Raw genomic sequence first — 27,828 nt, forward strand, 5'->3', positions numbered from 1 at the left:
GAGGTTCAGGGAAAAGAAACAAACCACCAGAGTCCCACCGCCTGGACATGGTCTGGAGTCCAGGATAGTCTGACTTCTGAGCAAGATCACAGGGTACTGATCATGGCTCCACTACATGTTCCCTGGGTGACCTGGGACCTCAGTGTCCTGATCTGTAAAATGGAAATAAATACATAACAGCTATCACAGAACGAGCACTTATTGACAGCCAGGGTCTGTGCTAAGCTCTCTTACATGTGTATTAATTTATCAGTTAATCGGCACAGCGAACCGTGAAGTTTGTTCTTATGATCCCCTTTCAAGGCTGGAAAAACTCAGACCAAGCAGTTAAGTAACTGGCTCAGGTTCATGCCCGGCTCCAAAGCTCACCCCTTCTCTGCTGAGCTGTGGTAACAGTACCCTTCTCAGCAGGTGTTCATGAAGATAAAGTGACGTTGTGCACATAAAGCCTTTAAAACAGACCCTGACCCAGAAGTACCCCAAAACTCTTAGTCATTATTATTATTGTCACGTACTCATTCATTCAAAAGGTATTTATGGAGTGTGCACTCTGTGTCAGGCTCTGTTCTAAGAGCTGGGCAAATACCTGTGAACCAGGCAAAGACTTTTGCCATCACAGGGCTGCATAAATTCCTATGGTGGCATCATCTTCATTACCACCAACTCTATCATGGTCTTCATCACCATGATCATCACCACCATGCCTATGACCATGATTACCTTCATCATCAGCACTTCCATTGTCATCATCACCACTACCATCATAGTCAACATTACTTCCCTCACCAACATCATTGTCACCACTGTCATTACCATCATCACCATTATCATTGCCATTATTAAACTCACCATCATCATTCTCACAGCCATAACCACTATGACCATCATGATCATCACCCATATCACCAACACCATCACCATAAACATCATTGCCTTGCATGATGCCTGTGGTATTCACAAACCAAGATCAATCTTGTGACTCCATCTCTCTGGAGTTCCCCTAAATCCCCACAAATGTCATTGATATCTTGTTTTTAATTAGATACTTTGGTTTTAATTTTTTGGTTGGCTGTGTCTTAGCCCCTCAAATCCCATATAGGGTCACACATCTCCCCTCAGAGGCCTTTCTTCCTCTTCTGGGGTGGTGGTGGTTGGTGCAAATGTGTTAGGGGGCCAGGCCCTCTCAGCCAGTCTCTTTACAACCTCACCCAGTTGCCCTAGGCCCCGGGTGGCCTCCACCAGCTGGGTCAGCCCCAGTCCCAGGGCTTGGCGCTGTTGCTGCTCCTGCTCCAGGACCTGGGTAAGCCTCTGCAGCTGGCCACCCATGTCCCTCACAGCAGCCACCAGCTCTACCAGGGCAGGTGGCTCACAAGCCATGACCCTTAAAGGTGGTGTTGGAACCACACATGGGCCAAGGGGGTCTGGGCTCTGACCAGGGTTTGACCTTGGGGTGAGGTCGTCAGGAGGAGGTTGATCCGAGGGGTGGGCCATAGAAGATAGGTGGAGGTCAGAGGTCACTGTAGGGTCAGAGGCTGAGTGTGGGGTTTGGGGGGGGGGTGGGGTTGGTCTGGGGCTCTGTCTTCTTGGTGGTTTGAAGTCCTCAGTAGACAGTGTGTCCATGCTTAGAGCTGGAGAAGGCCTGGAGCGGCTGGACTCTGAGGTTAGAAAAGGTGCCAGGCTTGACATCTGGGATGTAGAAAGGTGAAGCGCCCCTGTGGAGGTCAACCAGGGGTGGAAGCTAGGCTTGACTGTTGGTGCTGGAGTGGGAGAGAAGAGTTCTGTTCCCAAGGAAGTTAGAGTGGACTTGATAGTGATCATAGGGGTTGAGGTAGGGTCAGCCGTCATGGCAGGGTGAGTAGAGGTGATAGAATGAGGGGTTGTAGCAGGGTAAGGGATTGTGAGAGGGTGAGGTGTTGTGGCCAGTTGAGCGGCGGTGGACTGAGGGGTTGTGGTGGGTTGAAGGGTTGTGGTGGGTTGTGGGGTTGTGGTGGGTTGAGGAGATGTGGTGGGTTGTGAGGTTGTGGTGGGTTGAGGAGATGTGGTGGGTTGTGGGATTGTGGTGGGTTGAGGAGATGTGGGTTGTGGGGTTATGGTAGGTTGAGGAAATATGGTGAATTGTGGGGTTGTGGTGGGTTGAGGGGGTGTAATAGAGTGAGGGGTCCTGGTGGAGTGAGGGATGGTAGTGTATTGAGAGGTGGAGGGGTGAGATTTCAAGGTAGAGTGAAGGGTGCCAGTGGGGTAGAGGCTTGTGGAGGGGTCTGGGGATCTGGAATGATCTGGAACTGTGTTGGGGTATGGAGCTGTGTCCAGGTTTGGGGTTTTGTCAGATTCTGGAGTCAGTTCTGAGGTAGTAAAAAGGTGGGTCACCACTGCTGGCACAGAGGGGCCAGAGGTCGATTCTTTGGGCAAGGTGGGTAGTGGGGTGGGTGAGAGATCTGGTGTCAGTGCTGGAATCACAGCGGCATCAGGGGTGGACAAAGTGAGACCAGGGGTTATTGAGGTAAGGTCAGAGTTCATCCGGGAGGCCAGGTCTGGTCTGGGTGACAAAGTGTCAGGAGGGTCAGAGGTCACCTTCCGTGTTGAAGCTGCCTGGGGAATGAGCGTTGGTACAGAGTCGGAGGTCACCGGTGGGTCGGGGGGCTCTGGGGAGGCTGAGGGAGCTGAGGAAGGAGCAGGGGGCGCTGTCCTGGCTGCTGTGGGACGCTGTGGCCGACGCTCTGGCCACAGTCTCCACAGTTTCCTCAGGGAACCTGGAGGAGGATGAGAGACAGATGTCGGAGGTCAGCTTGCCCCGCCTACCCCCACGGCCCGCCACGCCCTTCCAGGGAGGAAGCGACCAACAGGAGGCCGTAGAGCCTCATGACGCCACGGGTCGCCGGGAGACTTCGCCCCGCCCCAGCGCCCCACCTCCTCGCCTCCTATGATGTCTCCAGGCGCCACCTGGCGTTGTCCACTGAGGGCCAGGGAGGTGAGTGGTACTGCCAATGGCTGGAGGGGGTGCAAACGTGGGGGTGAGGGGGGAGTAGTGGAAGCGTGCGGGAAGATGCGGGAGTGTGAGGGACATAGAGGCTTACCTGGGGATGCAGGAGGGGCTGAGGGCAGGGGGGATGCGGGGGAGATGGAGGGATGAGGGGGATGCCAGAAGGTGCAGAGGCATGAGGGGGTTTAGGGAGGAGGGTTCTAAGCCTAATCTCAGGAGTCAAGATTTTTACGTCACATTTTTAAACAAAATTATTGCAAAAGATCCACTGTGAACAAAAAAGTAAAAAATTTACCCAAGACAGGATCTGAGTGGGCCAGGACTAGGGAAAGTCAAGTGCGGGAGATGGGATCTTGCCTTTAGTTATATTAAATGCTTGAGATTTAGTTCATTGTGAATGTTCTGCATTAATTTTTATTTTTTTAAAAATTTATTTATTCATGATAGACACAGAGAGAGAGAGAGAAAGAGAGAGAGAGAGAGAATGAGAGAGGCAGAGACACAGGAGGAGGGAGAAGCAGGCTCCATACCGGGAGCCTGTCACGGGAGTGATCCCGGGACTCCAGGATCACGCCCTGGGCCAAAGGCAGGTGCCAAACCACTGAGCCACCCAGGGATCCCCCTAATTTTTATTTTTAAAAGTATAAAGATATTATTATTTACCTTGATAACTGAATGTTTTGGCAGCCCCTTACATTTAGGGCCTGAGTAGAGTAAGAAGGCTCAACCCCTCCCTAGCCCAGCTTCTAGGTAAATGGGAATTTTATTCCTTTTTGTAGATAAGGGAAGCCAGGCCAGGCCAAGACAGTAGATAACTTGCCATAGGTCGCACAGAGAGAGTTTGAAAATTGTGGGGAGAAGGCCCGAAGCAAAGTCCTTTGCATTCAGTGTCTAGACCACTAAGTATCACTTTCTCAGTGATGGATATGATACACATGGCCACTGAGTACTTGAAATGTGGCTACTCCAACTAAGGAAATGAATGTTTCATCTTTCAAATTTTTGATTTATTTAGATTTTTAAGAAAAGATTTTATTTATTTGAGAGAGCAAGCAAGAGAGAGAACAAGCAGGAGGAGGGGCAGAGGGAGAAGCAGGCTCCCCATTGAGCAGGGAGCACTACCTAGGGCTCAGGGGCGCAATCCCAGGACCCTGGGATCATGACCTGAGCTGAAGGCAGACACTTAACTCACTGAGCCACTTAGGCACTCCTAGATTTTTTTTTTTTTTTTGAGAGAACAAGGGAGCAAGAGAGAGAGCATGAATGGGGGGAGGAGCAGAGGGAGAGGGAGAAACAGGGAGCCTGGAGGTTGGGCTCGATCTGATCCCCAGAGTCTCTGGGGTCATTACCTGAGCTGAAAGCAGACACTTAAGTGACTAAGCCACCCAGGTATTAGAATGTTTTATTCATTTAAAGTAAAAAAGCAACCTGTGAGGGGCCCCTGGGTGGCTCAGTGGTTGAGCATCTGCCTTTGGCTCCAGGGCATGATCCCGGGATCCTGGGATCGAGTACCACATCAGGCTTCCCGCAAGGAGCCTGCTCCTCCCTCTGCCTATGTCTCTGCCTCTCTGTGTCTCTCATGAATAAATAAAATATTGAGGAAAAAAAAGCCACCTGTGTTGATAACTACCACATTGAATAGTACAGCTCCAAAGAATTGAGGTTTTCTTCATAGGATTTTTGATGTGCATCCTGTTCTTGTCATTTGTTTATAGCATTGGAGAAGTGGTTCAGTTAAGGGCTTGGCCTCCAGCCAGGCTGCCTGGGCTTAAACCTCAGTTCTGTCACTTCCTAACGGGGTGACCATCAACAAGTTATTTAACTACCTTGAATCTCAGTTTGTGGATGACCAATGTGCCTCGCTTGCAGAGCTGTCATTATTCAGGGAGCTCCTGTGTGTACAGAGCACTTAGCACAGTGCCTAGCATGTAATAGGCATTTTTGTGATTAAAATTGTCATAATCATTGATGTCTGTACCTCAATTTCTCTCAACTAAGAAATGGGCATAATTTAGCACCTACATCATAGGGTTCTGTAGATGTTATGAAAGTTAAAGGGGTAACATGTAAAGTGCTCAGAATAGTACCCAACACATGGTATATTGCTCAGTAAATATTAACTGGTTTAGTTATTATTTTAAGAATCTCATCTTGCTTAGATATTGTAGGGGTTTACCTGCCTAGAGCACTATTTTTAATTTTTCAGACCCAAGGTGCAAAGACCTAAGCTAATCATGCTTTTCTGTACATTGTCAACAGTTCTATAATGTCTCTTTTTTCTTTTTCCTCCCTGATCTCCATCCCTCTCACTTCCTCCCACAGCCACCTCCATTAATGTATTTAACATATGTCCTTAAAGATTTGTATGTCCTTATACAATACCTTATACAATATAGAAAGCATATATGTATATATGTTAATATATTAAGTACATGTGTATTTTTGTTTGTGTTTTTTAGTTTCTGCAAATCACTGGAAATTTCACTGTCTTCCTCCATATTATTTTGTTTATAGCGACCCATGTTGCAGTCTGTAAGGCTAGTCATTGCTTTAGCTACTGCATCATGTGTACCCACTGCATTTCTCGTTACTCACTGTTGGGCACTTAACTTGCCTCCAACTCCCTGATATCACAACATTTCAAAGAATACCCTCATATGTTTTCTTTAGAACCCTGCTTAAGAATTTTCCTGGAATACAGGAGCTAGATTGATGGGTCATAATTTACAATCATATTTAATTTCACTAAATTGTCTTTATCACATAGCTCTATCCAGTAGGGATGTCTGTCTGCCCATATCCACTTCCTCATCCACACTTGCTATTACCTACCTTTCAAAATTTTCCATGCTTTCTAAAAAAAAAGAGAGAGAGAGAGATATCCCTGGGTGGCTCAGCGATTTGGCACCTGCCTTCAGCCCAGAGGGTGATCCTGGAGTCCCAGGATCAAGTCCCCGCATTGGGCTTCCTGCATGGAGCCTGCTTCTCCCTCTGCCTGTGTCTCTGCCTCTCTGTGTCTCTCATGAATAAATAAATAAAATTAAAAAAAACACACACAAGGGGATCCCTGGGTGGCTCAGTGGTTTAGCGCCTGCCATCCACTGCCCAGGGTGTGATCCTGGAGACCCGGGATGGAGTCCCACGTTGGGCTCCCTGCATGGAGCCTGCTTTTCCCTCTGTCTGCGTCCCTGCCTCTCTCTCTCTCTCTCTCTCTCTGTCTCTCATGAATAAATCAATAAAATCTTTTAAAAATTTTTTCCATGCTTGTCATCATTTTAATTTGAATTTCTGATTCCTTATGAGTGTGAATGTTTCTACATATACTTGGCCATTTAGGCTTTCTCTTCTGTGAATCACCTGCTCATAATTGTTACCCATTCTCTTCTAGGGTTTCCTGTCATTTTTTTTTTCATTGATTTGTCAGAGTGAATTGCATAATATAGGTCAGTGTTTCCCAACCTGAGCATTGTTGATATTTGGAGCTGGATGATTCTTGGCTGTGGGGGACTGTTCTGTGTATAGTAGTATATGTAACAACATCACTGGCCTCTACCAATTAAGTTCTAGTAGCCTCTCAAGCATCTAAGTCATGACAATCCCAAACATCTTCAGATATTGCCAATTAGGGCAGCCCGAGTGGCTCAGCAGTTTAGCGCCGCCTTCAGCCCAGGACCTGATCCTGGAGACCCAGGATCAAGTCCCACATCGAGTTCCCTGCATGGAGCCTGCTTCTCCCTCTGCCTGTGTCTCTGCCTCTCTCTCTCTGTGTCTCTCATGAATAAATAAATAAAATCTTAAAAAAAAAACTATTAAAAAAAAGATATTGCCAATTATTCCCAGTTGAAGGCCATTGATGTAGATAATAACCCCTTGTTTCAGGATATATTTCTGTTGGGTCTCTGGTGTAAGAGTGGGGTCACCACTGGGGAATTCAGAGTCCACTTCTCTACCCCACAACACAACCAACCTGGTAGCCTTGCCACAGCGACATGCCTCACCTGTGTCTCCAGAGATCTTTGGAGTTGAAGAGGGATGGCCTGGGCTCCGAGTGGTGCCAGTGGTAAGAGTGGGTCCAGGTATGCCTCCTGTGGGTGTCCCTTTGGGCAGAGCCCCTCCTGAAGATATATCCCACGTCCGGGAAGGCTCATAACTATCCTCATCACCTTGAGAGATACAGGGAGAACTGAGTCTTGCTTCCCTTGACTTTGAACCTCTGTTCTTCCTGGACCCCAACTCAGGCTTCATCCTGTCTCAACTGGACCACTACCCCAATCTCCTTTACCTCACAGCCACCCTGGTGACTCAGCTGAGATGCTCTCAACTACCAGTAATAGAAACTGGAACTAAACCAGTTTATAAACTAAGAAAAATGTCCTGAAGTCCCTGCCCCCACTCATTCCTTATTTTTCCCTAGAGAAAAAAAAAAAAAAAAAAAAACACCTATAATATCTTTATTAATGAACTACCAGGAACATTTCCATACTATTTCCCCCTGTTTTTTGGATTAATGCACTTGGATAATCTCTACATGATGACAATTTTATATAACATATAAGTGTATAATATACAGTGACCCTTGAATAGCATGGGTTTGAACTGAGCAGGACCACTTATATGTGGATTTTTCCCATAAATACAGTACAGTACTGTACTTTCTCCTCCTTTTAGCAAATTTTTTCCTCTAGCTTACTTTATTATAAAAATAGTATATTTTATATATGTGCATATATATATAAAACATACAAAGTATGTGTTGCTTATGTTATCAGTAAGGCTTCCAGTCAACAGTATGCTATTAGTAGTTAAGTTTTGAGGGAGTCAAAAGTTGTATGTAGATTTGACTGCATGGGGGTCACTGCCCCTAACTCCTATGTTTTTCAATGGTCAGCTAATATAATGGTCAGGTAATATAAAATATACCATTTTATAAATGTAAAATATACCATTTTATATATGGAGTATAGAAAAATTGAATTCATTCTTCTAACTTGGTGGATAAAAAAACTTATTTTAACAATAGCTTTGGGGGTGCCTCGGTGGCTCAGTTGGTTAAATGTCTGCCTTTGGCTCAGGTCGTGATCTCAGGGTCCTGGGATGGAGCCCTGCATTGGGCTCCCTGTTCAGTGAGGAGTCTGCTTCTCCCTCTCCCCTGTGCTCTTCCCCCCTCTCTCAAATAAATAAAATCTTTTTAAAAAATAAAAACCAATAAAAACAAACATAATAGCTTTGTTGTGTGCCTGGGTGGCTCAGTCGATTAAGCGTCTCTTAATTTCAGTTCATATCATGATCTCAGGGTCATGGGATCCAGTCCCACATGGTGCTCTGTGCTCAGCGAGTCTGCTAGAGCTTCTCCCTTCTCCCTCTGACCCTCCTCTTCACTGTGCATGCACACACACTCTCTCTCTCTTTCATAGGTAAATTAACAAATCTTTAAAAACACACACACAATAGCTTGGGACACCTGGGTGGCTTGGCTCAGTGATTGAGCATCTGCCTTCAGCTCAGGTTGTGATCTCAGGGTCCTGGGATCAAGTCCTACATCGGGCTCCCTGCATGGAGCCTGCTTCTCCCTCTGCCTGTGTCTCTCATGAATAAATAAATAAAATCTTTTTTAAAATTCATGCAATAGCTTTGTTGAGATATAATTCACATACCTTAAAGTGTATAATTCAATGGGTTTTAGTGTAGTCACAACGTTGTACAACCATAAAGTCCACATTCCTCATCTCCCTTCATTAACTGATCCCTGCCCACCTCTCTGGCACCACGTCTTATCATGCCACCTTCCACATGGTGTTGCTGCTCCCACTGGACCCCAAACCTTGAGGTGTTCACATCTTGCCTTTGTCCATGCTGTTACCTCCACCTGGAATCCCCTCTTCCACCATAAAGACATTTTCCCATTCTGCACATGAAACCCGGCAGGTTGGTGTCTGACACACTAGGCATGTTTGTCCTGGTCACATTGAGCTCTGTGGCTAGCTGTCCCAGTTGCAGAAATCCCTTGCTCTGTCACCTGCTAATATATTACATTCGAATAGAACAAGGGTCAATTTTCACCCTGATGCCCAGCATTGCAGATACTTCAGTCATGTCTCCCTATTATTAACCGTTCTTTTTTTTTTTTTTAATTTATTTATTCATGATAGTCACACGGAGAGAAAGAGAGAGGCAGAGACTCAGGCAGAGGGAGAAGCAGGCTCCATGCACCGGGAGCCCGATGTGGGATTCGATCCCAGGTCTCCAGGATCGCGCCCTGGGCCAAAGGCAGGCGCCAAACCGCTGCGCCACCCAGGGATCCCTATTAACCGTTCTTAAACAAATACTTTCCCTGTACCTTAAGAAGCTAACTATAGGGATCCCAGGGTGGCGCAGCGGTTTGGCGCCTGCCTTTGGCCCAGGGCGTGATCCTGGAGACCCGGGATCGAATCCCACATCGGGCTCCCGGTGCATGGAGCCTGCTTCTCCCTCTGCCTGAGTCTCTGCCTCTCTCTCTCTCTGTGTGTGTGACTATCATAAATAAATAAAAATTAAAAAAAAAAAAAGAAGCTAACTATGAGGGACGCCTGGGTGGTTCAGTGGTTGAGCATCCGCCTTCCGCTCATCACACGTGTGTGATCCTGGGATCTGGGGATTTAGTCCACATCCGGCTCCCTGCGGGGAGCCTGCTTCTCCCTCTGCCTATATCTCTGCACCTCTCTCTGTGTCTCTCATGAGCAAATAAACAAAATCTTAACAACAACAACAACAACAAGATAATTATGAAATCCTACCTGGTGGTCATACTCATTAAGAATTTTAAAAACCGGGCAGTTCCAGTGGCGTGGCGGTTTAGCGCTGCCTGCAGCCCAGGGCATAGAGGGGGAAAAAACTCCTCAGCGGTGAAGCTGTCTTTTCAAGATGCTGGGTTTTAGGAGGACTCCACTGAGGACACAATTTGAAGGTCTCTTGCTGCTACAAAGTCAGCCCACCAATTGCAGGCATACTCCTTGGGTCTCTGTGTTCTTGAAATGTGCTCTAAGATATGGCCACTGTTCATGGTCCACTAGCATGGGATCAATTTGATTCTTTTTTAAGATTTTATTTATTTATTCATGAGAGACAGAGAGAGAGAGAGAGGCAGAGACACAGGCAGAGCGAGAAGCAGGCTCCATGCAGGGAGCTCGATGTGGGACTTGATCCTGGGACCCTAGGATCATGCCCTGGGCCAAAGGCAGGTGCTGAACCGCTGAGCCACCCAGGGATTCCCTGATTTGATTTTTTTAAAAAGATTTTATTTATTTATTCATAGAGACAGACAGAAAGAGAGAGAGAGGCAGAGACACAGGCAGAGGGAGAAGCAGGCTCCATGCAGGGAGCCTGACGTGGGACTCGATCCCGGGTCTCTAGGATCATGACCTGGACCAAAGGCGGTGCTAAACCGCTAAGTCACCCGGGCTGCCTGATTTGATTTTTTTTAATTAAAATATGTGTTTTTTAATTTAAGAAGCGGTATTGCAGAGTTACAGGCCCTATGAGGCCCAATTGCATCCTTTCCCCAAAGGACTCTCTGATGCCATATTGTTTCCCTATACTTTAGCTTTCTACGTTGAAGACTGTGCACATCAACATACATATACTGCATATGTCTTTCTGCAGCTTGGTTTATAGGTGTGTCCCTTCCTGGCTGGCTGAACAAGTCACTGGACTATTCCATGACTCAGTTTCCTCACTTGTAAAATGGGTACCATGATGGTGTCTATCTACTCCATGGGGTCTCAGAGCCTGGCATGTGATAAGCTTACTCTTTGAATTAAATATATCTATCTCTAGTTCTTTTTAACTTTTGTACAATATTCTGTCATAAAGAATACACAGCTATTAATTCCTCTATGCCCCTGCTGTTAGGTGGTTAGGCTGTGGCCAATGTTTTGATGTTACAAATACAGCTGCAGTGAATTCCTGAAATCTGTGTCCTTAGGCTCATGAGTGAGAACTCCTCAATACCTAATTGTACAACTGTTGTGAAAGCAGATACATCCCCCTAGATATTGGCAAACTGTCCTCCTAAGTAGGTGCATATTCTCATGCCTACCTTTATCCCATACTCTTGGTGCTGTCAGACATTTTAATTTTTGGCTATCTCATGGGGGGGGTGTGTGGAAAAGCTGCCGTTTGGTAATTTTATGGGGAGAGAGTGAGTGGAGAAGCTGCTGTTTTGCTACAAATGACCAAAGTAAAACCCAGAGAGGGCAAGGAACTTTCCCAAAGTACACAGCCAAGGTGCAGTGTTAGGCTTCAGACCCAGGCAGGTCTACCTGGTCATAAATGGAGACCTTTTGGAGTACTTGGGTGGCTCAATGGTTGAGTATCTGCCTTCAGCTCAGGTAGTGATCTCAGTGTCTTGGGATGGAGTCCCACATCAAGCTCCCCGCAGGGAGACTGCTTCCCCCTATGCCTATGTATCTGCCTCTCTCTCTGTGTCTCTCATAAATAAATAAATAAAATCTTTTTATTTTTTTTAATTTTAAAATAGGGATCCCTGGGTGGCGCAGCGGTTTGGTGCCTGCCTTTGGCCCAGGGCGCGATCCTGGAGACCCGGTATCGAATCCCACGTCGGGCTCCCGGTGCATGGAGCCTGCTTCTCCCTCTTCCTATGTGTCTGCCTCTCTCTCTCTCTGTGTGACTATCATAAATAAATAAAAATTTAAAAAAAAAAAGACTCTCTTTAAAAAAAATTTTTTTTTAAATAGAGGATCCCTGGGTGGCTCAGCAGTTTAGCACCTGCCTTCAGCCCAGGGCATGATCCTGGGGTCCCAGGATCGAGTCCCACATCAGGCTTCCTGCATGGAGCATACTTCTCCCTCTGCCTGTGTCTTTGCCTCTCTCTGTGTGTGTCTCTCGTGAATAAATAAATTAAATCTTTAAAAAAAATTTTTTTTATTTATTTATTTTTATTTATTTTTTTATTTTATTTATGATAGGCACACAGTGAGAGAGAGAGAGAGGCAGAGACACAGGCAGAGGGAGAAGCAGGCTCCATGCACCGGGAGCCCGACGTGGGATTCGATCCCGGGTCTCCAGGATCGCGCCCTGGGCCAAAGGCAGGCGCTAAACCGCTGCGCCACCCAGGGATCCCTAAAAAAATTTTTAAAATACATAAATGGAGACTTCTTTCCCTTGGGGTACAGATTTCCCAAGTATTACCCCACTCCTTCCCTAGTGAGCTTTTATTTATTCTTCAGGATTTTATTCAAAGGCCACTCTTTTTCCCCCTCAATGAACTCATGCCCTGCTTTATGCTTCCTGAGTTCTTCAGAGCTAATTCTGTCATATGCTCCTTCCCTGTCTCCGTGGCTAGAGTGGTTAAGAGTGTAAATCCTGGAGTTTGAATCCAAGCTCTGCCCTTTGCTTTACTGACCTCTCTGTACCTCAGTTTTCTTATCTGTAGAATGGTGTTAAGGACAGTACTCATCTCATAAGGTGGAGGGGAAGTGAGTTAAACCATGTAATGCTGATAGATGGTGCCTGACACATGGAGGGTATTCAATGAATACAAGCCATTACTGTCAATATTATCATCCAACATCTAAATTTAATCCTGTATTTAATCTTGGCTCCTCTCCCCTCTGCATGACCTCATGTAACCATAACATACAGCAACAGCACAAATCCAAGAGTCATTCCATCTTCCAGGCTGGGTACAAGAGGGCCATTAGACATGGCTATCTGTCTGCATAGTCTCATCCATTCCCACAGCTGGGAATTCCATCCTGTCAAGTTATATCTTCAGCTCAGGCACTCCTCAGAGCTCCAGAATTGCTAATGTCTCCACTTGGGTATGTCAAACACGTCACCAATGGATCTAATATTCCCACTGTGGATCCTGTGCATCCAGCTGCAGTGTTCCCTGATCCAGTAAAAGGTAGGTCCCCATCTCCCACCTCCCTCTCTTCACATCCATCACTCAAATCCATCAGCTCAACTCACAGAATACAGCTACATAATCCACTTCTCTCTCAGTCTTCACTACCACCTGGGCAGAGACCATTATCATCTCCCCATAGACCTCTCAGGTCTCCCTGTATGCACTCTAGCTCCTCCATCCATTTCCCATGGGGCATTCTGAGTGACTGCTTTGAAAATGCACAAGTGACCATATCCTTCCTAGCTCAAAATGCTCCACCAAGGGCTTCTCACTGCATAGAGAATAAATAAATAGAATAAATAGAATAAAACTCAGAGTCTAGCCCTCTCCTATCACTCTCACTCTGCCGGGCTTCCTCTGCTTCAGCCATGCTGGCATCCTTGCCATTCTTTCAAAGTCTCACCACAGCGCCTTTGCATGTGCTGCTCCCTCTGCCTGGAAAGCACCTTTAGTTCTCTCGGAGCTCCCCATCACAGATCTCATCTCCTTCCCTCATTTCCATCAACCACTCCATTTCACCCCCACTGACCTGGCTGTTTCTTGACCCAGCTAAGCACACTTCCACCTCAAAGCCTTTGCATGCATTGTTCCCTTTGTATTAAACATTCTCCAATCAGATGTCTGTATGGCTTTCTCCCTTTCCTTCTGAAGGTCATCAATTAAAGGGCACTTTCTCAGTAGGGCATCCCTTTGCCATCCAATTCTAAATTGCAAATCTCAGCCTCCCTTTCCCTTGCTCATCACTGCTATGTTCCCAGGGGTTAGTATTCATACCTGCCACACAGCAGGTATTTGACACACAAGTTAATATCTGTGTCTCCAAATTCCAAGAAGCCTTGAGAAATGTTACTTCAATGAACTAGAAAGTGAAAATTCAACCTTTTAATCCTCTTGCTTCTCTAGCTATACATTCACTCAACAACTGTGTCAGTCTCTACTGAGTCTCTACAGCAGATTCGGTGGTAGACAGGATAATGCTCCCCCAAAAATGCCTGTGCCCTAATCCCCAGAACCTGTGAATATGTTGTTTTGAGGAGGTAAATGTGTGGTTATATTATGGTAGCAACAGAAACTGACACAGTTAAGTGCACGATGGAGCTAAGGGTCCAGTGAAATGACAATGTCCTAGACTACCGATGTCTTTCCTCAACTCTAGCCTTCACTCCTCTGAGAAAGCCCTTCCTCCTGGTGTCTGCCACTGGATAATACGACTTCCTCTGCAAAGCTTTTCCTAATTGCTCTATTAGAAATAACAACTCCTCCCCCTGGGATCCTGCAGATGCTGTTGTTCATTTACGGTAAGTAATTCTAACCACCAACGTTCTGTGGTTTTAAACTATTTCTCACACATTTTGTTCATGGGATTGGGACCTGAGGTCACCCATCTAGTTCTTTTTTCTTTTTCTTTAAGATTTTATTTATTTATTCATGAGGGACACAGAGTGAGAGAGAAAGAGGCAGACACACAGGCAGAAGGAGAAGCAGCCTCCATGCATGGAGCCTGATGTGGGATTCGATCCCAGGACTCCAGGATCACGCCCTGTGCCAAAAGCAAGCGCTAAGCCACCCAGAGATCCCACCCAGCTAGTTCTAATCTTGGTGGAGCCACAACTGGAAGCCGAGGAGTTGGACTGAGGAAATCACTGATAATTAGTTCAGTAATTCAGTTACCTTTCCCAATTCAACGAGCAAAATGTGTGTGAAATCATGTAAGCTAGCTCTCCATAGTGGCTCCTAAGTTGAAGTTCTGAGTCAAAATTTTCCCCCACCTGAAACACGGGCGTTAATAACAACCTATGTCTCCTGGTTGCTGGAATCCTGTATGCCCAGCCCAGAATAGGTGAGCTTTCCTGGACTGCTTTTCCAGTAGAAGAAGTGGGGCCCAAAGAAGTGGGGTCATTTTATTCAGAGTCACCTTGCAGTGAGGATAACAATTCACGTCTGACCTTTCTCTCACTCTCTATCTGGGCTCCTTATTACTGCATTTGAGACTATCCCGAGATTTCTCTTGTGTGGTTCGCAATTCTGCGCTTCTCTGAGCTCACGTAATGGCCTCCCATCATCCGCACCCCAGGAACTCCATGCCCAGCGTCTGACCGTTTCCGCCACGAGGGGGCGCTAGAGGATAGGCAGGGACCTGCACCGAGTTGCAGAGCGTGAAAGCTGTAGAACCCTGGCCACTATGCACCGGGGAGCAGCACTTTGGAAGAATGTGCAGGACGGGCCCTACCTCACACCCCATGTCCCCCAGTCTAAAGTGCTGCGGCCCCTCGGCCCGTTCCTCCCCTCCCTTTACCGCACCAGAAGCCCATCCTCACGGACAGTTCTGGAAGCCCACGGGTCCCTACACCGCGCTTTTATGAACGTGGGCGTGGTTCAACCGGCCAATCAGGAGGCGCAGCGCGCCTCTCCTGTCGCAAGGCCTGAGGCTGATCGGGCCGCTTCTCCCGAGGGCCGAGGGCCGGAGTGCGCGTGCACGCTGACCACCGGGAAAAGGCGGGAAGAGCCCAAGGGGCGGGAAGCCGCTCCTGAGGCTGTCGAGTCTTTCAGGAGATGAGCTGAGGGACGTGGGGCAACAGGTAGAAGTGGGCCCTTCAGGGGATGGGAGAGGGCAGTGAGGGGGAAAGCAGGTGTAGCAGGCGGGACGGAAAAGGCGGGGCCAGAAAGAGACAGTCGTGAGGAAAGGCAAGATTCCCCGTGCGAAGCACGTTGGGGTGACAAGGAGCACGAGCGGCGTGGGGTGGGGGTGGGGGGGCAGGCAGACAGCTGGGCACGGAGGGGGCCAACCTGAGAACCTGAGAACCAGTGGGTCGGGAGGGAGGAGGAGGCAGAGAGCCAGAGCAGGGGAGGGTAGAGGTGTCGACCGTGGGAAAATGAAAACGGGGACACTAGGAGGGTGTGTTGGATGCAAGCATACGAGGGCGAGGGTGACAGACAAGCGGGTCGTGAGAACAGGAAAGCCACGGAGACGTGAGGTGGGTGGGAGACGATCAAAGAGCCGCGCACGCGCGTGGGCACACGTGCGCATGCTCAGGGACACCGGGCCCGGAGACGCCGCAGAGACACCCGCGAGAGCACGCGCAGGGACGTGGAGCCGGGGAGACCCAGCAGGGGTACCCGTGAGAGCACGGGCATGCGCAGGGTTGCATGCGCAGGTTCACAGGGCCTGGGAAACCCTGTGGAGAAACACGCGAGAGCATGCAGGGGGACGCGGGAGCCGGGAGACACCCGCGAGAGCACGCGCATGCAACGTAGACAGACATGTGCAGGAACGCGGGGCCTGGAGACTGGAGAAGCCTGCAAGAGCACGCACGCACAGGGATGCAGGGCCGTGGAGACGCCGTGGGGAAGCCAGGGAGAGTAGGTAATGGAGCAGGGGGGTTGGGGCTCAGGGCCCGGGTGTGGCCACAGGGGTGCAAGGACACTTAAGCGGCTGCGAGATAGGGGCCAGGGCCTATCCGTATAGGCCTGGGGGAATGACATGGTGACCTGGGCCAGCTAAAGGGGTCTCGGGGTTCTGGATGGAGGGGCCCAGCCTTGGGTGATCACGGCTACTTTGCGGGAGGACTGTGGGTTGAGGCCATGCTGAGCCTGGTCTGACTCTCAGAGACACCCAGGGGTTTCCTCCTCAAGGCTCTTGAGGAGAGCTCAAGGATGGAACATATTAGCGTCTCTGGAGGTGACCTGTCCACAGTCTCCAGCACACAGGCCAGCTCACTTTGGGGTCTCAGGAAGGCCTGCCAGGAGGCTCACACAGGTTGGTGGGGGTCCCATCCTCACCCTGGCTGTGCACCTCACCTGTGTCCGGAAGACGCCTTGTCGCTGGGGAGGGGGCCCCTGGGCTCTTGGTGGAGCTCCAGGAGAGTGTGTGTCCAGGTACCCCTGCAGTGGTGGTCCCCTTGGCCAGGTCCTCTCCCGAGGTGGGATCCCAGGTCCAAGGGGGATAATCATCCTCATCTGCGTAGCCTGGGAGAAAGTGAATCCTGGGTTGATCCCCACCCTGTCTCAGGTCCATGCTGCCACTCCAAAGTACCCTTCCAGAATCTCCTGGAGTGATTCTAGGTCCCCCACCCCATCCCCAGTACCAGTGCAGGTGAGCCCCACGTCTTCTTCGTGGTCACAGTTGTGCTGGCCCCATGCCCCAGCCGGGCAGTCACTCAGCGAGGCCTCGATTCCCTTGCAGCCCACGTCATCCAGCCAGATGGGGCCAGTCCCGGGGCCGTAGTGGGTTTTGCCCACTCGCGGCCGGACCCTTCCACAGCCCAGCTCCCAGCAGGCCACGGTACTGTCCCGCAGGTCCCAGCTGTCATCGCACACTGTCCCCCAGCGCCCAGCATGCCACACTTCCAGCCGGCCAGCACACCGGTTGGGCCCGTCGGCCAGACGCACCCGGAATGGGCCTGCTGGTAGAAGACCCCAAGTCAGGAAGCGTAAAGAGGGGTCAGCCTCACCTCTTCATGTTCCCTCCACTCACCTGATCCCCCAGCAGTGCCCCCAGTGGGGGAGGGAGCTAGGTCTTTGGATGACTCTGGAGAACCTTGTGCAGGAGTCTCAGTAGATGGATCCATGGAATCCAGAGGGATTCGCTTCACCATAGCCTCAGAAGCCATTTCTTGGGGTCCTCGAGTGGTTGAAGTTGCCACAGTCTTAGAGGTCTGCTCTCGGGGGGTCCGGGGGGTCCGTGTTGCAGTAGTATGTGGGGTTATCCTGTGGGGGACCTCAGTGGTCAGCTTTGCAGTAGACTCAGAAACTGTTCTCCGGGAGGCCTCAGTGGTCAGGGTTGTAGTGGGCCATGAGGTCAGTTCTGGGGGCCTCTGGGTACCCAGGACCCTGGAGTGTTTAGTGGTTGGGATCACAGGGGGCTGAGTGGTTGGTCTCCTTGCATTTTTGGTCACCCACTTCTTAGTACTCTTGGGTGTTTTCCCTGGGGCCTTGGTAGTGGTTTTCTCAGGAACACTGGGGGTCAGCCTTGCAGGTGGCTTGGTGGCGAGCTCCCCAGGGAGCCAGGCATCCGGATCTCTACCCAGGCCAGGGATCCAGCTCCAACTGAAGGGGTCTGAGATAGAGTCCAGGCCAGAGGTTTCTGGAAGATGGGAGGAGAGGACAGGGAAGATGGCAGACATCCTAATGACAAGGTTGCCTGTTTAGATCCCTCCTTCTCTCTCATCTCTGCAAAATCACCAAGTTTCCACTCATTCATTCATTATTCATTTATTCATTCATGTCATCAACATTTATTGAGCATCTTCTATGACCCAGGTATTGTGCCAGACCCTGGCAATACTGTGGCCAGCCAAACCTGACACCACTTCCTGCCTCCTTGGCTTTCACAACTGTGATGTGACTGATGCTCTTTGCCCATCCCACATTGGACTTGTCCTCTTCATCTCACTGGCCACAATGGCGTCACTTCCTATAACTTCTGACGGTCTCTCCTTCTCCCTGTCCAGCTATCACCAATTACCAGAGTGGTACCAGGTCTGATGGGTCACTCCCCAGCTTAAGACCCTTTGGTGGTTCCCATGGCCTCAGGAGGAAGGGGAAAGGGCCTTAGCTTCAGTGACTCCATCATGTGGGCCACCACTGCGTCACATCTCTCTGATTAGCAACTGTTCCCAAAGAAAAGTTTGGCCCTTTGCCCCTGGCTCCTGGGGCTCCCCAGATAGTTGGTACCAACATTGTGACTTATGGACAGCCAGTGGGCAGGCAGCTGTAGCTCATAACCCAGCTCCTATAAAAACTCTGTGCACCAAGGCTAGGGGATCATCCCTGCTTGGCAGTACAGCATATGCGTTTTCACATGTTGCTGCTGGGAGATCTGAGTGCTCTCTGCATGGCTCCCCAAGAGAGAATGGCTGGAAGCTCCATGAAGTTCTCTCCTGAACCTGCCTCTGTGCCTCTTCTCTCAACTAGTTTTTAGGATGGCTGTTCCGATTTTTCTGAGTCTTTCTAGAAAATTATGGAACCTGAGGTTGGTCTTGGAGACCTTGCAAATGATAACATGTCACATAGGTTTGCAGTGATTTGTTGGTGCATCTCTTTCCATCCATGAGCTGTGAGCTTCCCAAGGCCCGGGACTGTGTTCATTGCATCCTCAGGCCCCAGCACCTGGCTCAGTGTCTGGCACTCCATAAATGTTAGCAAATGAATGACAAACACAACGCTTGTGCTTACTGCAGGTGGCCCCCACTTTGGCTTCTCACCATCTCCCCGTGCCCTTATCTTCACTTCCTTTATCTTGGGGAGGATAGATGAGAGGAGAAGAGAGAATCCCAACTCTGCCACTTATTTCTGTGTGAGCTTGGGCAAGTTACTTAACCTCTTTGTGCCTCAACTTCAGTAAAATGAACATAATGTCCACCAACATCCTTCTTGTGAGGCGTGAATGTCGTCACGTGTATGAAAACTGCTAGCCCAGGGCAGGGGCTTAGGAGATGTTAGTATGGATGTTAGGTCTCACTCCCTCTTCCAGGAAGGCCTCTAGGGCCAACAGGTGGTCAGGGTCTCCTTACCAGTGCAGGTGACTCCAACGTCTTCATTGTGAGCACAGTTGTGCTTCCCCCAGGGTGCAGCGGGGCAGTCCAAGAGTGAAGCCTCAGTCCCCAGGCACCCCACGTCGTCCAGCCAGATGGGGCCAGCCCCCCAGCCAAAGCGACCAGCTGCGGGGTCCTGCTGCCGAGCTCTGCCACACCCCAGCTCCCGGCAGACCACAGCTGAGTCCTGTAGGTCCCAGCTGTCGTCACACACCGTCCCCCAGCGCCCACTATGCCACACCTCCAGCCGGCCTGAACACCTGCTGGGCCCTGCCACCAGGCGAAGTTGGGGGGACCCTAGGGTGGAAGAGACCCAAAGAATTAGTCAGGAAGTCATTAGGTTCTCTGAGTCCCTCCACTTGCCTTGCATTCATCCACCCGTTTGTCCATCTGGCTTTCTCATATCCATCTGTCCTGGCAGCAGGCATTTACTGAGCACTGAGCGAGGCCTGTGCTATGCCGCTCTCTGCATTAGGCATGAGCCATAGTCTGGTGTGGTCTGGCTGCCTCGAAAAGTTAAACACGGAATTACTCTATGATGTGGAAATCCCACTCCTCAGGACATATGGCAAATAAAGTGAAAATAGCTATTCAGACAGACACTCGCACACAAATGTTCCTCACACTCTTCACAGTAGCTAAAGGGTTCCAGGGGGTGGGCAGCCTCAGTATCCGCACTGGATAGAGGGATAGCAAAATGAGGCATACGCGCATGATGAAACCCGAAGAAGGGAATTGTGCCACCTGCCGCGTGGATGAACCTAGAAGACACGTTAGCACAAATCTTGGGGGATTTCATTTGTAGGAGAGCCCTGGAGGAGTCAAATCCATAGAGACAGAAAGGACGGTGGGTGCCAGAGGCTGGAGGCGAGGGGGGGTCAGCCTGGGGTGACGACCAAGTTCTATAGGCAGGTGGTGGTGGCTGCCCTACCTCATGAGTGTATTTAATGTTACTGAACCGGACACTTACAAGCAGCTGAAATGGCCAATTTTACGTTGCGTACATGGTACCACAGTGAGCACAAAAGAGAACGTGGGCTCAGGGGCAAGGTACTTTCACTAGAGTCCTGACTCTGCCCGTGTTATAGTCCCGTGGCCTCCTCCATAACAGAGACCAGACAGCATCTGCGGCCCGCGGGGCCGGGAGCGTCACCTGAGGAAGACACACAGAGTGCCTGCAACAGTACTGGTCACACGTAAGCCAGCGGTGCTAGGAGACTTGGGAAAGGTGGGGAGCGAGGCCCCTGGTAAGAACAGGTTTCCCACCCGTGAGCGACAGCTGCATTAACAGTGTGTTTTCCTTGTCTACGTTCTGATGCTTTGCCATCTTGGGGCTTCACTGACCCTGGGGAGACTGCCCACCCTCCCCAGGGACAGCTCATTCCTAGAGGCAGGAAAACACCGGAGCGGGCCTTCTGTGTGCACACCAGCCAATCGCAGCCGCCCCCCCAACCTGCTCCGTGGGACTCACACTCGGGGCCCCTGTCTACCTGCCCTTAGCCCCCAGAGCCGGGCGCCCGACAACCAGGGGCAGCCCCTGAACCCCACAGCTCGCAGGCTGACCCTGAGCCTGCTACTTGACCTCACCTGCTCCTTCCCACAGAAGCAACAGTCAGGGCTCTGTCTGCGCCCCCCCACCCCCGCCCCCTGGCCAGCCCCCTGCTGCTTCCCCATGTGGCCCCTCAACTGTGTGAGATAGAAACACTGTCTCTTTCCAGTGGCAGTCCCATTTTGTCTGCAGGCCACACTGCACCTGAATGATATCAAGGCCCATGTTTTAAAAATGACAACTGTGTGGGATCCCTGGGTGGCGCAGCGGTTTGGCGCCTGCCTTTGGCCCAGGGCGCGATCCTGGAGACCCGGGATCAAATCCCACATCGGGCTCCTGGTGCATGGAGCCTGCTTCTCTCTCTGCCTGTGTCTCTGCCTCTCTCTCTCTCTGTCTGTGACTTAAATAAAAAAAAAAAAAAAAAAAAAAAAAAATGACAACTGTGGTTGATCCAGTCCTTTTGGTCTTTGTGAGGAGACAGCCTCCCCAAAACTACACATTTCACAATGGCAACAGCAGAGGATTTAACTGAGCACGGACCCTTCCAGGCGCAGGGCTCTGTTCTCTCCTCCACCCTTGTCTTGGCCCTTGCCCTGATGAGACAGTCTTTGAGCAGGGAGAAGGGGTGTCTGGGGGCTGGCTAAGGGGGAGGAAGCAGCAGGTAAATCCCCGTTTTCTTGGGGAGACAGAGACTCACCAGCTTCTGGTCCAGGCTCCCGAGGGGCAGTGGGGGAGGCGGGAGGAGGCGAGATGCCGGCGGTTCCTGGGGCCTGGCTCCCTGTGGGGCCTGGGGGCCGGGATGCTGCCTCCCTGGGCAAAGAGTGGTTGCTGTCCACTGCCGGGGCCGTGGGAGGGATGTATCCAATAGGCATACCTGGGGGTACGCAGGGACAGGGGAAGAGGTGACCACCACTGCCTCAGTAATGCCGGACAGCTCCCCACACCCTCATCCTGGGACTATGGATGCCAACTGAGGTCTCAGGCTGAGGACAAAGTGGGGCAAGTGGGCAGTCAGGACAGAGGGATGGAGTGGCACATGGGGCACACGTTGCAAAACCACACCAGCTCCCCACTTCTCATGCCTCCACTTGAGGCTCTAGAGCACCCACATCCCCAGCCTCTTCCTTTGTCCTCCTCACCATCACACACGGCCCCTGCGTCCTCCCGGTGGTGGCAGTCATGCTGGCCCCAGGGCCGCGCTGGGCAAAATCGCAGGGCCGTCTCGTTACCCCGACACCGGAGGTCGTCCAGGAGGATGGGCCCAGCCCCCTCCCCAAAGAAGGCGCCTCCGGGGGCAGCCAGTGCAGCCCCGCAGCCTAGCTCCCAGCAGGCCACAGAGGCGTCCCGCAGGTCCCAGGCATCGTCGCACACTGTCCCCCAGCGCCCGCCGTGCCACACCTCCAGGCGGCCCGCACACCCATGGGGACCATCAGCCAGGCGGAGCCGTGGGGCCGGGCCTGGATGTGGGGAGAAGAGGGGTAACAGACGGGGAGGCTGCGGTGTGTACTCCCTGTGCAGGAAGCTAGCACACATGCTCACATACTAAGCTGTCCACGGGGTCAGGCTTCGTGCCCATGATGACGCTGGACAGCAGACATTCCCCCTTCTGTTTGCTCTGAGATTGGAAGTCACTCACCAAGAGTCCATATGTCGTCTGTCCACCTCCCGAGGCCCCTGCCTCCCCAGTGGCGAGCTGTGGGGATACTGGCCCTGATCCTACTCCCCAGCTGCCTGCCTCAGGCCTGTATAGCAGGGCTTTCCCACCTCAGCACTCTGACATGGGGGGACAGGTCATTCCTTGCTGGGGGGAGCATCCTGTGACCAGAGGATGTCCAGCAGCATCCCTGGGCGCCACTCCCCATATGTGAGCCTCTACAGCGTGACAACCAGATTTTGCCCAATGTCCCCTGGGTAAAAGGGAATCCTAACCCCCTCTGTGGAGAACCACTAGTTTGCATACTAACTTCCTGTGGGTTTTAGAGTACATTTCTCTTTGGGGTGAGACTTGGGTCACCACTGGGGAGTAGAGAGGCCATTTTTCTACCCCCCAATATGAGGGGGGAGCAAAATCACCCGTCAGTGCTCTAGAGAAAAAAAATGACCAGAGAAGGGTCTGACCTGCCTGCGTTTGCATGTCCTCATTGTCGATGAGGAGCTCCCTTATGGGGTTGCTCTGGGAATTAAAGATGTTGTTAAGGCACCGAGCTCCCTCTACACCCTGGTACCTCAACAGGGTTCACTTCTTTTCCCCAGCAGCTTAGCCCTCTCTGGCACCTCAATTCATCTCCCATGACCTGGGCTCTGAAGGCCCCACTTCTGCCCCTACTTGCTGCCCACCCCAGGGCACATGGGGGAGCCACCCTCACTGTCCCTGGTCTGCTGCCCGGTGCCCCTGCCTTGTTGTCTCCACCTTTCCGCACCCTGTGCTTCAGATCCCCGGCAGGCACAGCACATCTGTCTGTGCAATGGGACAGGCCCGGCTGGCCCAGTTCTGGGTCCGGGGCTAAGTCTGCAACCTAGGTTATTAGGGTTACTTCTCTGAACCTTGTTTCCACACCTGTGAAGATGGGTGAGAACACCCACCCCAGTGGCCGTCCACATGGGGGTGAGGTTCAGAGACAGCAGGGGAGGTGCCCAGCACGCTGCTTGGCACAGAGCAGAGACCCAGGTGTCATTGTCCTCTTCCCCTTCACATGAGTCAGCTTAAGCCTATCCCACCCCCTGCCCCCCTGTCTGGTGTGCACCCCCTGTCTGCCTGCTGCCCTCATAATTTCTCACTTACAGCTGTGGGCTGCTACTGCTGCTGCCTTGTGCCTGCTGGGTCCGGCAGCAGACCCAGTCAGATCCATGAGAGTGAGGACTGGGTCTCAGGCTATGTCTGTGCCAAGCCAGAATGGTTCTTAAGAATTTGTGGAAGGTGGGGTGGCCCCAGTGGCACAGTGGTTTAGCGCCGCCTGCAGCCCAGGGCATGATCCTGGAGACCCAGGATCAAGTCCCACGTCAGGCTCCCTGCATGGAGACTGCTTCTCCCTCTGCCTGTGTCTCTGCCTCTCTTTTTCTCTCTCTGTTTCTATGAATAAATAAAATCTTAAAAAAAAAAAAAAAAGAATTTGTGGAAGGAAGGAGTGGGGGAGGAGGGAAAGGTAGGCCAGGAAGAGGACGGAGGATAGGAAAGGAGGAGGGAGGGAGGGAAGAACACAGGGAAAAGGTGGGGAGGGAGGGAGGGAGGGAAGAGGACAGAGGAGAGGGAAGCAGAGGGGAGGGGAGAGGAGAGAGGGAGGGAGGGAGGGAGGAAAGAAAAGAAGAACAAAGGAAGAAGAGGGAGGGGAGTCTGTAGGGCAGGTGTGGTGACTGCAGGGGTGCGAGGGGCAGGGCCACAGCACCAGCAGAGGGATCGGGAAGGTGGTGGACATACCTGTGCAGACCAGCCCTGCATCCTCGCTGTGGTCACAATTGCTCCGACCCCAAGGGCTTCGGGGACAGTCCCGCAGAGCTTGCTCTCCGCCTCCACAGCCCACATCATCCATCCACACAGGCCCTGAGCCTGGGCCGAATCTGGCGCCTCCAGGGGCAGCCAGCGCGCCCCCACAGCCCAGCTCCCGGCAGGCCACAGCGGCGTCCCTCAGGTCCCATCCGTCATCGCACACCGTCCCCCAGCGCCCACCGTGCCACACCTCCAGGCGACCGGAGCACCCGTGGGGGCCTGAGACAAGGCGCAGCCGCTCTGCAGGGGGAGTGGCGGGGGGTGGGGTGGGGTGGGAGTGAGTCGTGTGAGGCAGTTTGGGAAAAGCAGACTCAACACCCTTGGTTTTCCATCGGGAAAACTGATGCCCAGAGGGGGCAGTGGCCTGAGATCCACCTGCCCTAGAGAGGAGTGCCAGGATCCCCCCAGGGCAGGGTGTCCAGTCCAGGGAGGGGCTTCCTGGGTCCCCTGGTCAGTGGGGTGGGGGCACCCAGGAGCTGGGGCCTGTTTGAATCCCTGAGGGATGTCGTGCTTGCTAGAGTCCTGCCAGGGGCTGGTTAAGAGGAGGGCGGCTGGGGGTGCCTGGGTTGGTCCAGCCTGGGCCCAGGGTCTCACGCCGTCTAGGTCTGTGAAGGGAGGTGTGCAGGGAACATACCCTGTCGGGGGACTCCAGCAGTCAACAGAGGGGCCCTGGTGGACTTGGCTTGCTTGAGTGGCCGTGGGCTCTTCTTCCTGGAGCTGTTCTGTGGGGTCCCAGCTGGGCGGGGGCCTAGGAGGGAGAGCCGGGTCAGGAGCTGCTCATCCTCCCACCTGGGGGACCATGCCGAGCTGCCTGAGAGCCCCCAAGGATGTTTGGGGGACTGGGACGGCGGTTTCTCGAGGTGGTGAAGCCAGCACCACTGTCTGTTCTCTGGGGGACGTTAGTGCCAAAGACCCCTCTCCCTCAGCCAGAAGCAGGAGAGCGGGGCTGGGGTGGGCTCACCATGGGTCACAGGAGGCCCCTCAGAGCTAGGGCTCAGCTCCCCAGACAGCCCTGGCCAGGGGTCCCCCTCCAGGATCAATGGTGGGTCGTCCCCGTCCCTTGAGTTGGCCACACGCTGACCTGAGGGACACCACAGGAGCTGTGGGAGGGGGCAGGCCCCCAGTGGGGCAGGCACAGCCCCCCCAAGCCCCAGGTTGTGGCAAGGTGGGAGTCCTGGAGGGAGACACCTTCTTTGGAGTGGGCAACAGGGGGTTGGGGTGCTGGGAGTCCTAGGTCACATCTGGAGGAGTGCCCCACCACCACCACAAAGGGTCAAGGGCCTCTCACCTGCACAGACGACGCCCGCATCCTCCTCATGGGAGCAAATGTGGGCCTTCCAGCCCCGGTGGGGGCAGAGCTCCAGCTGCCCCTCACTGCCCCGGCAGGCCAGCTCGCTCAGCCACACGGGCCCCGCGCCCTCCCCAAAGAAGGCACCTCCGGGGGCGGCCAGTGCACCCCCACAGCCCAGCTCCCGGCAGGCCACGGCAGCGTCCCGCAGGTCCCATCCGTCATCGCACACTGTCCCCCAGCGCCCGCCGTGCCACACCTCCAGGCGGCCTGCACACCCATGGGGACCATCGGCCAGACGCAGCCGCTCTGGGTGGAGGGGGGGGAACGACAGAGGAAAGGCTATGACATCTGGGAGGCCCAGGGCCCCAGGCAGGGTGTGGTAGGAGGCCAGCCGCCCTGGCTGCTGATGGGGGTCCCGACTTCTGGGTCCCCAGGAGAGCTCTGGCCTCCGTAGGAAGTAGGAGGTTGGTTGGCCAGCAGTTCTGAGGGGGAGAGTGCCCGAGGTCATAAGTGCATGGGCAGCGGCAGGACAGGGGTGGGTTGGCGCTGGACAAGGCCAGACAGAGGTGCTCGGGGCCACTTACCCACAGCCTGGATCCCCATCAGAGCCACTGGAAGGGAGGTTGGAGGTAGGGTAGAGTGAGGGCAGGCTGGAAAGGGTGCTTTCTCTAGGGCAGGCCCCTTGTCTTACATACCCCTTGCGCACGCGCGCGCACACACACACACAGCTGCACACCTCTAAACCAAAAACCCCACTGCTGGGAGGCAGGACTCTGGGCAAGATTCAGGTCCCTGAGACAGGCGGGGCCCCACATGCCTCTGGTCAGGGCTGGGAGCCAGGCCCTTTGTGCTCCCCAGAGACCCAGTCAGGGTCAAATGGTGTGTGACCCCCCCCCCAGTCAGGGCTGGTTGGGGTGGAGGGACGGGTAGGTCCCTGGGGTCCTCAGAGGGTGGGACTGGGTGTGCAGAAGGCTGGGTCCCTTGGGGAACCAGACGAGGACCAGATGTCCCTTATCCCAAGCACCAGGGACACGGCCCCGGAAGTCTGCGTTGCTTAAGTATATGGGGTCAGAGGTCCCCAAGTCCCCAAGGAGAAGGGGTCACTCACCAAGGAGGCAGGCCAAGACCCTCATGTTTGCAGAGTCCAGGGCAGGGACGGGGTGAAAGGGGACGCAAGCAGGAGAGGGGAGGAGGCTGTGGCCACCGATACCGCTACCGCCACCGGCACCGGAGGGAGGGAGGGAAGGAGGGAGGGAGGGAAGCGCCTGCCAGAGGAGCCCTGGACCGGGGAGGAGCAGGCAGTGGCCGGACGCTCTGCCAGAAGGAAGAGAGGCTGCCTGCCGAGGAGGCAGCAGGGGACAGGAGTGGGGGCAGGGAGGGGGCTGGCCGGCTGATGAGATCTGGGGAGGAGGGGGGTGGTGGCGGAGGGGAGGGAGGGTGTCCAACTGCAAACTCCCACAGGGAGCCAGGGAGCCTCCAGGCTGGTCGCCCTGCTGTGCTTAGAGATGCATAGGGTAGGGCGGGCTGGAGGCTGCTGGGACCCACAGGGGCATGCACAAGCACCCACCCGTCTGCCTCTTGTCCAGCCAGGGAACATGGCGACACCGGGGTAGAGCAGACTGAGAGATGGGGTTTGGGGACCTGGTGCAGCTGGGGCTCACAGTTCAGCAGCAAGAGGGCTCAGAGCCAGAAACCAGGAAGGACTTCCTGGATTGGGAAGGAAGACTGAGGAAGCCCTATGGGTTCCCCCTGGTGGGGTTGAATGCAAAACCTTGAGTCCCCCGTCTGAGGGAGCAGTGGCTGAACCCTGGGGAAACTGGGGTGGAAGGGGCCAGCAGGACTAAGGGCTGAGTCTTGGTTGAGGGAGGGGGACTACACACACACACACACACACACACACACACACACACACACGCACACACACACACACCCTGCCCCCGCCCCCCACTCGGCACCAGGCAGCTGTGAGGCGGAAAAAATTCGGTAATGGGGAGCATGAGTCAGAGGGCTGGCAGGGAGTGGGGCTGCCGTGAGCTCATTGCCTCCCCTTCTCCCTGTCCAGCACCCCCAGCAACAATTAACGT

General features: G+C 52.8%; 1 protein-coding gene across 12 annotated transcripts; it reads right to left on the reverse strand.

Annotated features, from left to right (window-relative positions):
- Positions 1-491: 491 nt before the first annotated feature.
- SSC5D (scavenger receptor cysteine rich family member with 5 domains) lies at positions 492-27,141 on the reverse strand. 12 transcript variants are annotated; one of them, XM_038527725.1, is made up of 15 exons: positions 26,853-27,141; positions 26,329-26,355; positions 25,742-26,050; positions 25,415-25,534; positions 25,088-25,201; positions 24,385-24,693; positions 22,109-22,426; positions 21,667-21,843; positions 19,400-19,717; positions 17,362-17,970; positions 16,973-17,290; positions 16,686-16,853; positions 6,979-7,143; positions 2,572-2,750; positions 1,526-1,712 (listed from the first exon to the last, which is right to left on the reverse strand). In XM_038527725.1, the coding sequence occupies exons 1-15, from the start codon at positions 26,875-26,877 to the stop codon at positions 1,662-1,664; spliced, it is 3,207 nt and encodes a 1,068-aa protein (XP_038383653.1). In that variant the 5' UTR covers positions 26,878-27,141; the 3' UTR covers positions 1,526-1,661. The 12 variants fall into 12 exon arrangements, with proteins under 12 accessions (XP_038383646.1, XP_038383643.1, XP_038383645.1 ...); XM_038527726.1 differs by having other exon boundaries at positions 1,584-1,757; XM_038527715.1 differs by having other exon boundaries at positions 497-2,750; positions 26,853-27,118.
- Positions 27,142-27,828: the final 687 nt, after the last annotated feature.

Source organism: Canis lupus, chromosome 1, assembly GCF_011100685.1.
Source record: "Canis lupus familiaris isolate Mischka breed German Shepherd chromosome 1, alternate assembly UU_Cfam_GSD_1.0, whole genome shotgun sequence".
Taxonomy (NCBI): domain Eukaryota; kingdom Metazoa; phylum Chordata; class Mammalia; order Carnivora; family Canidae; genus Canis; species Canis lupus.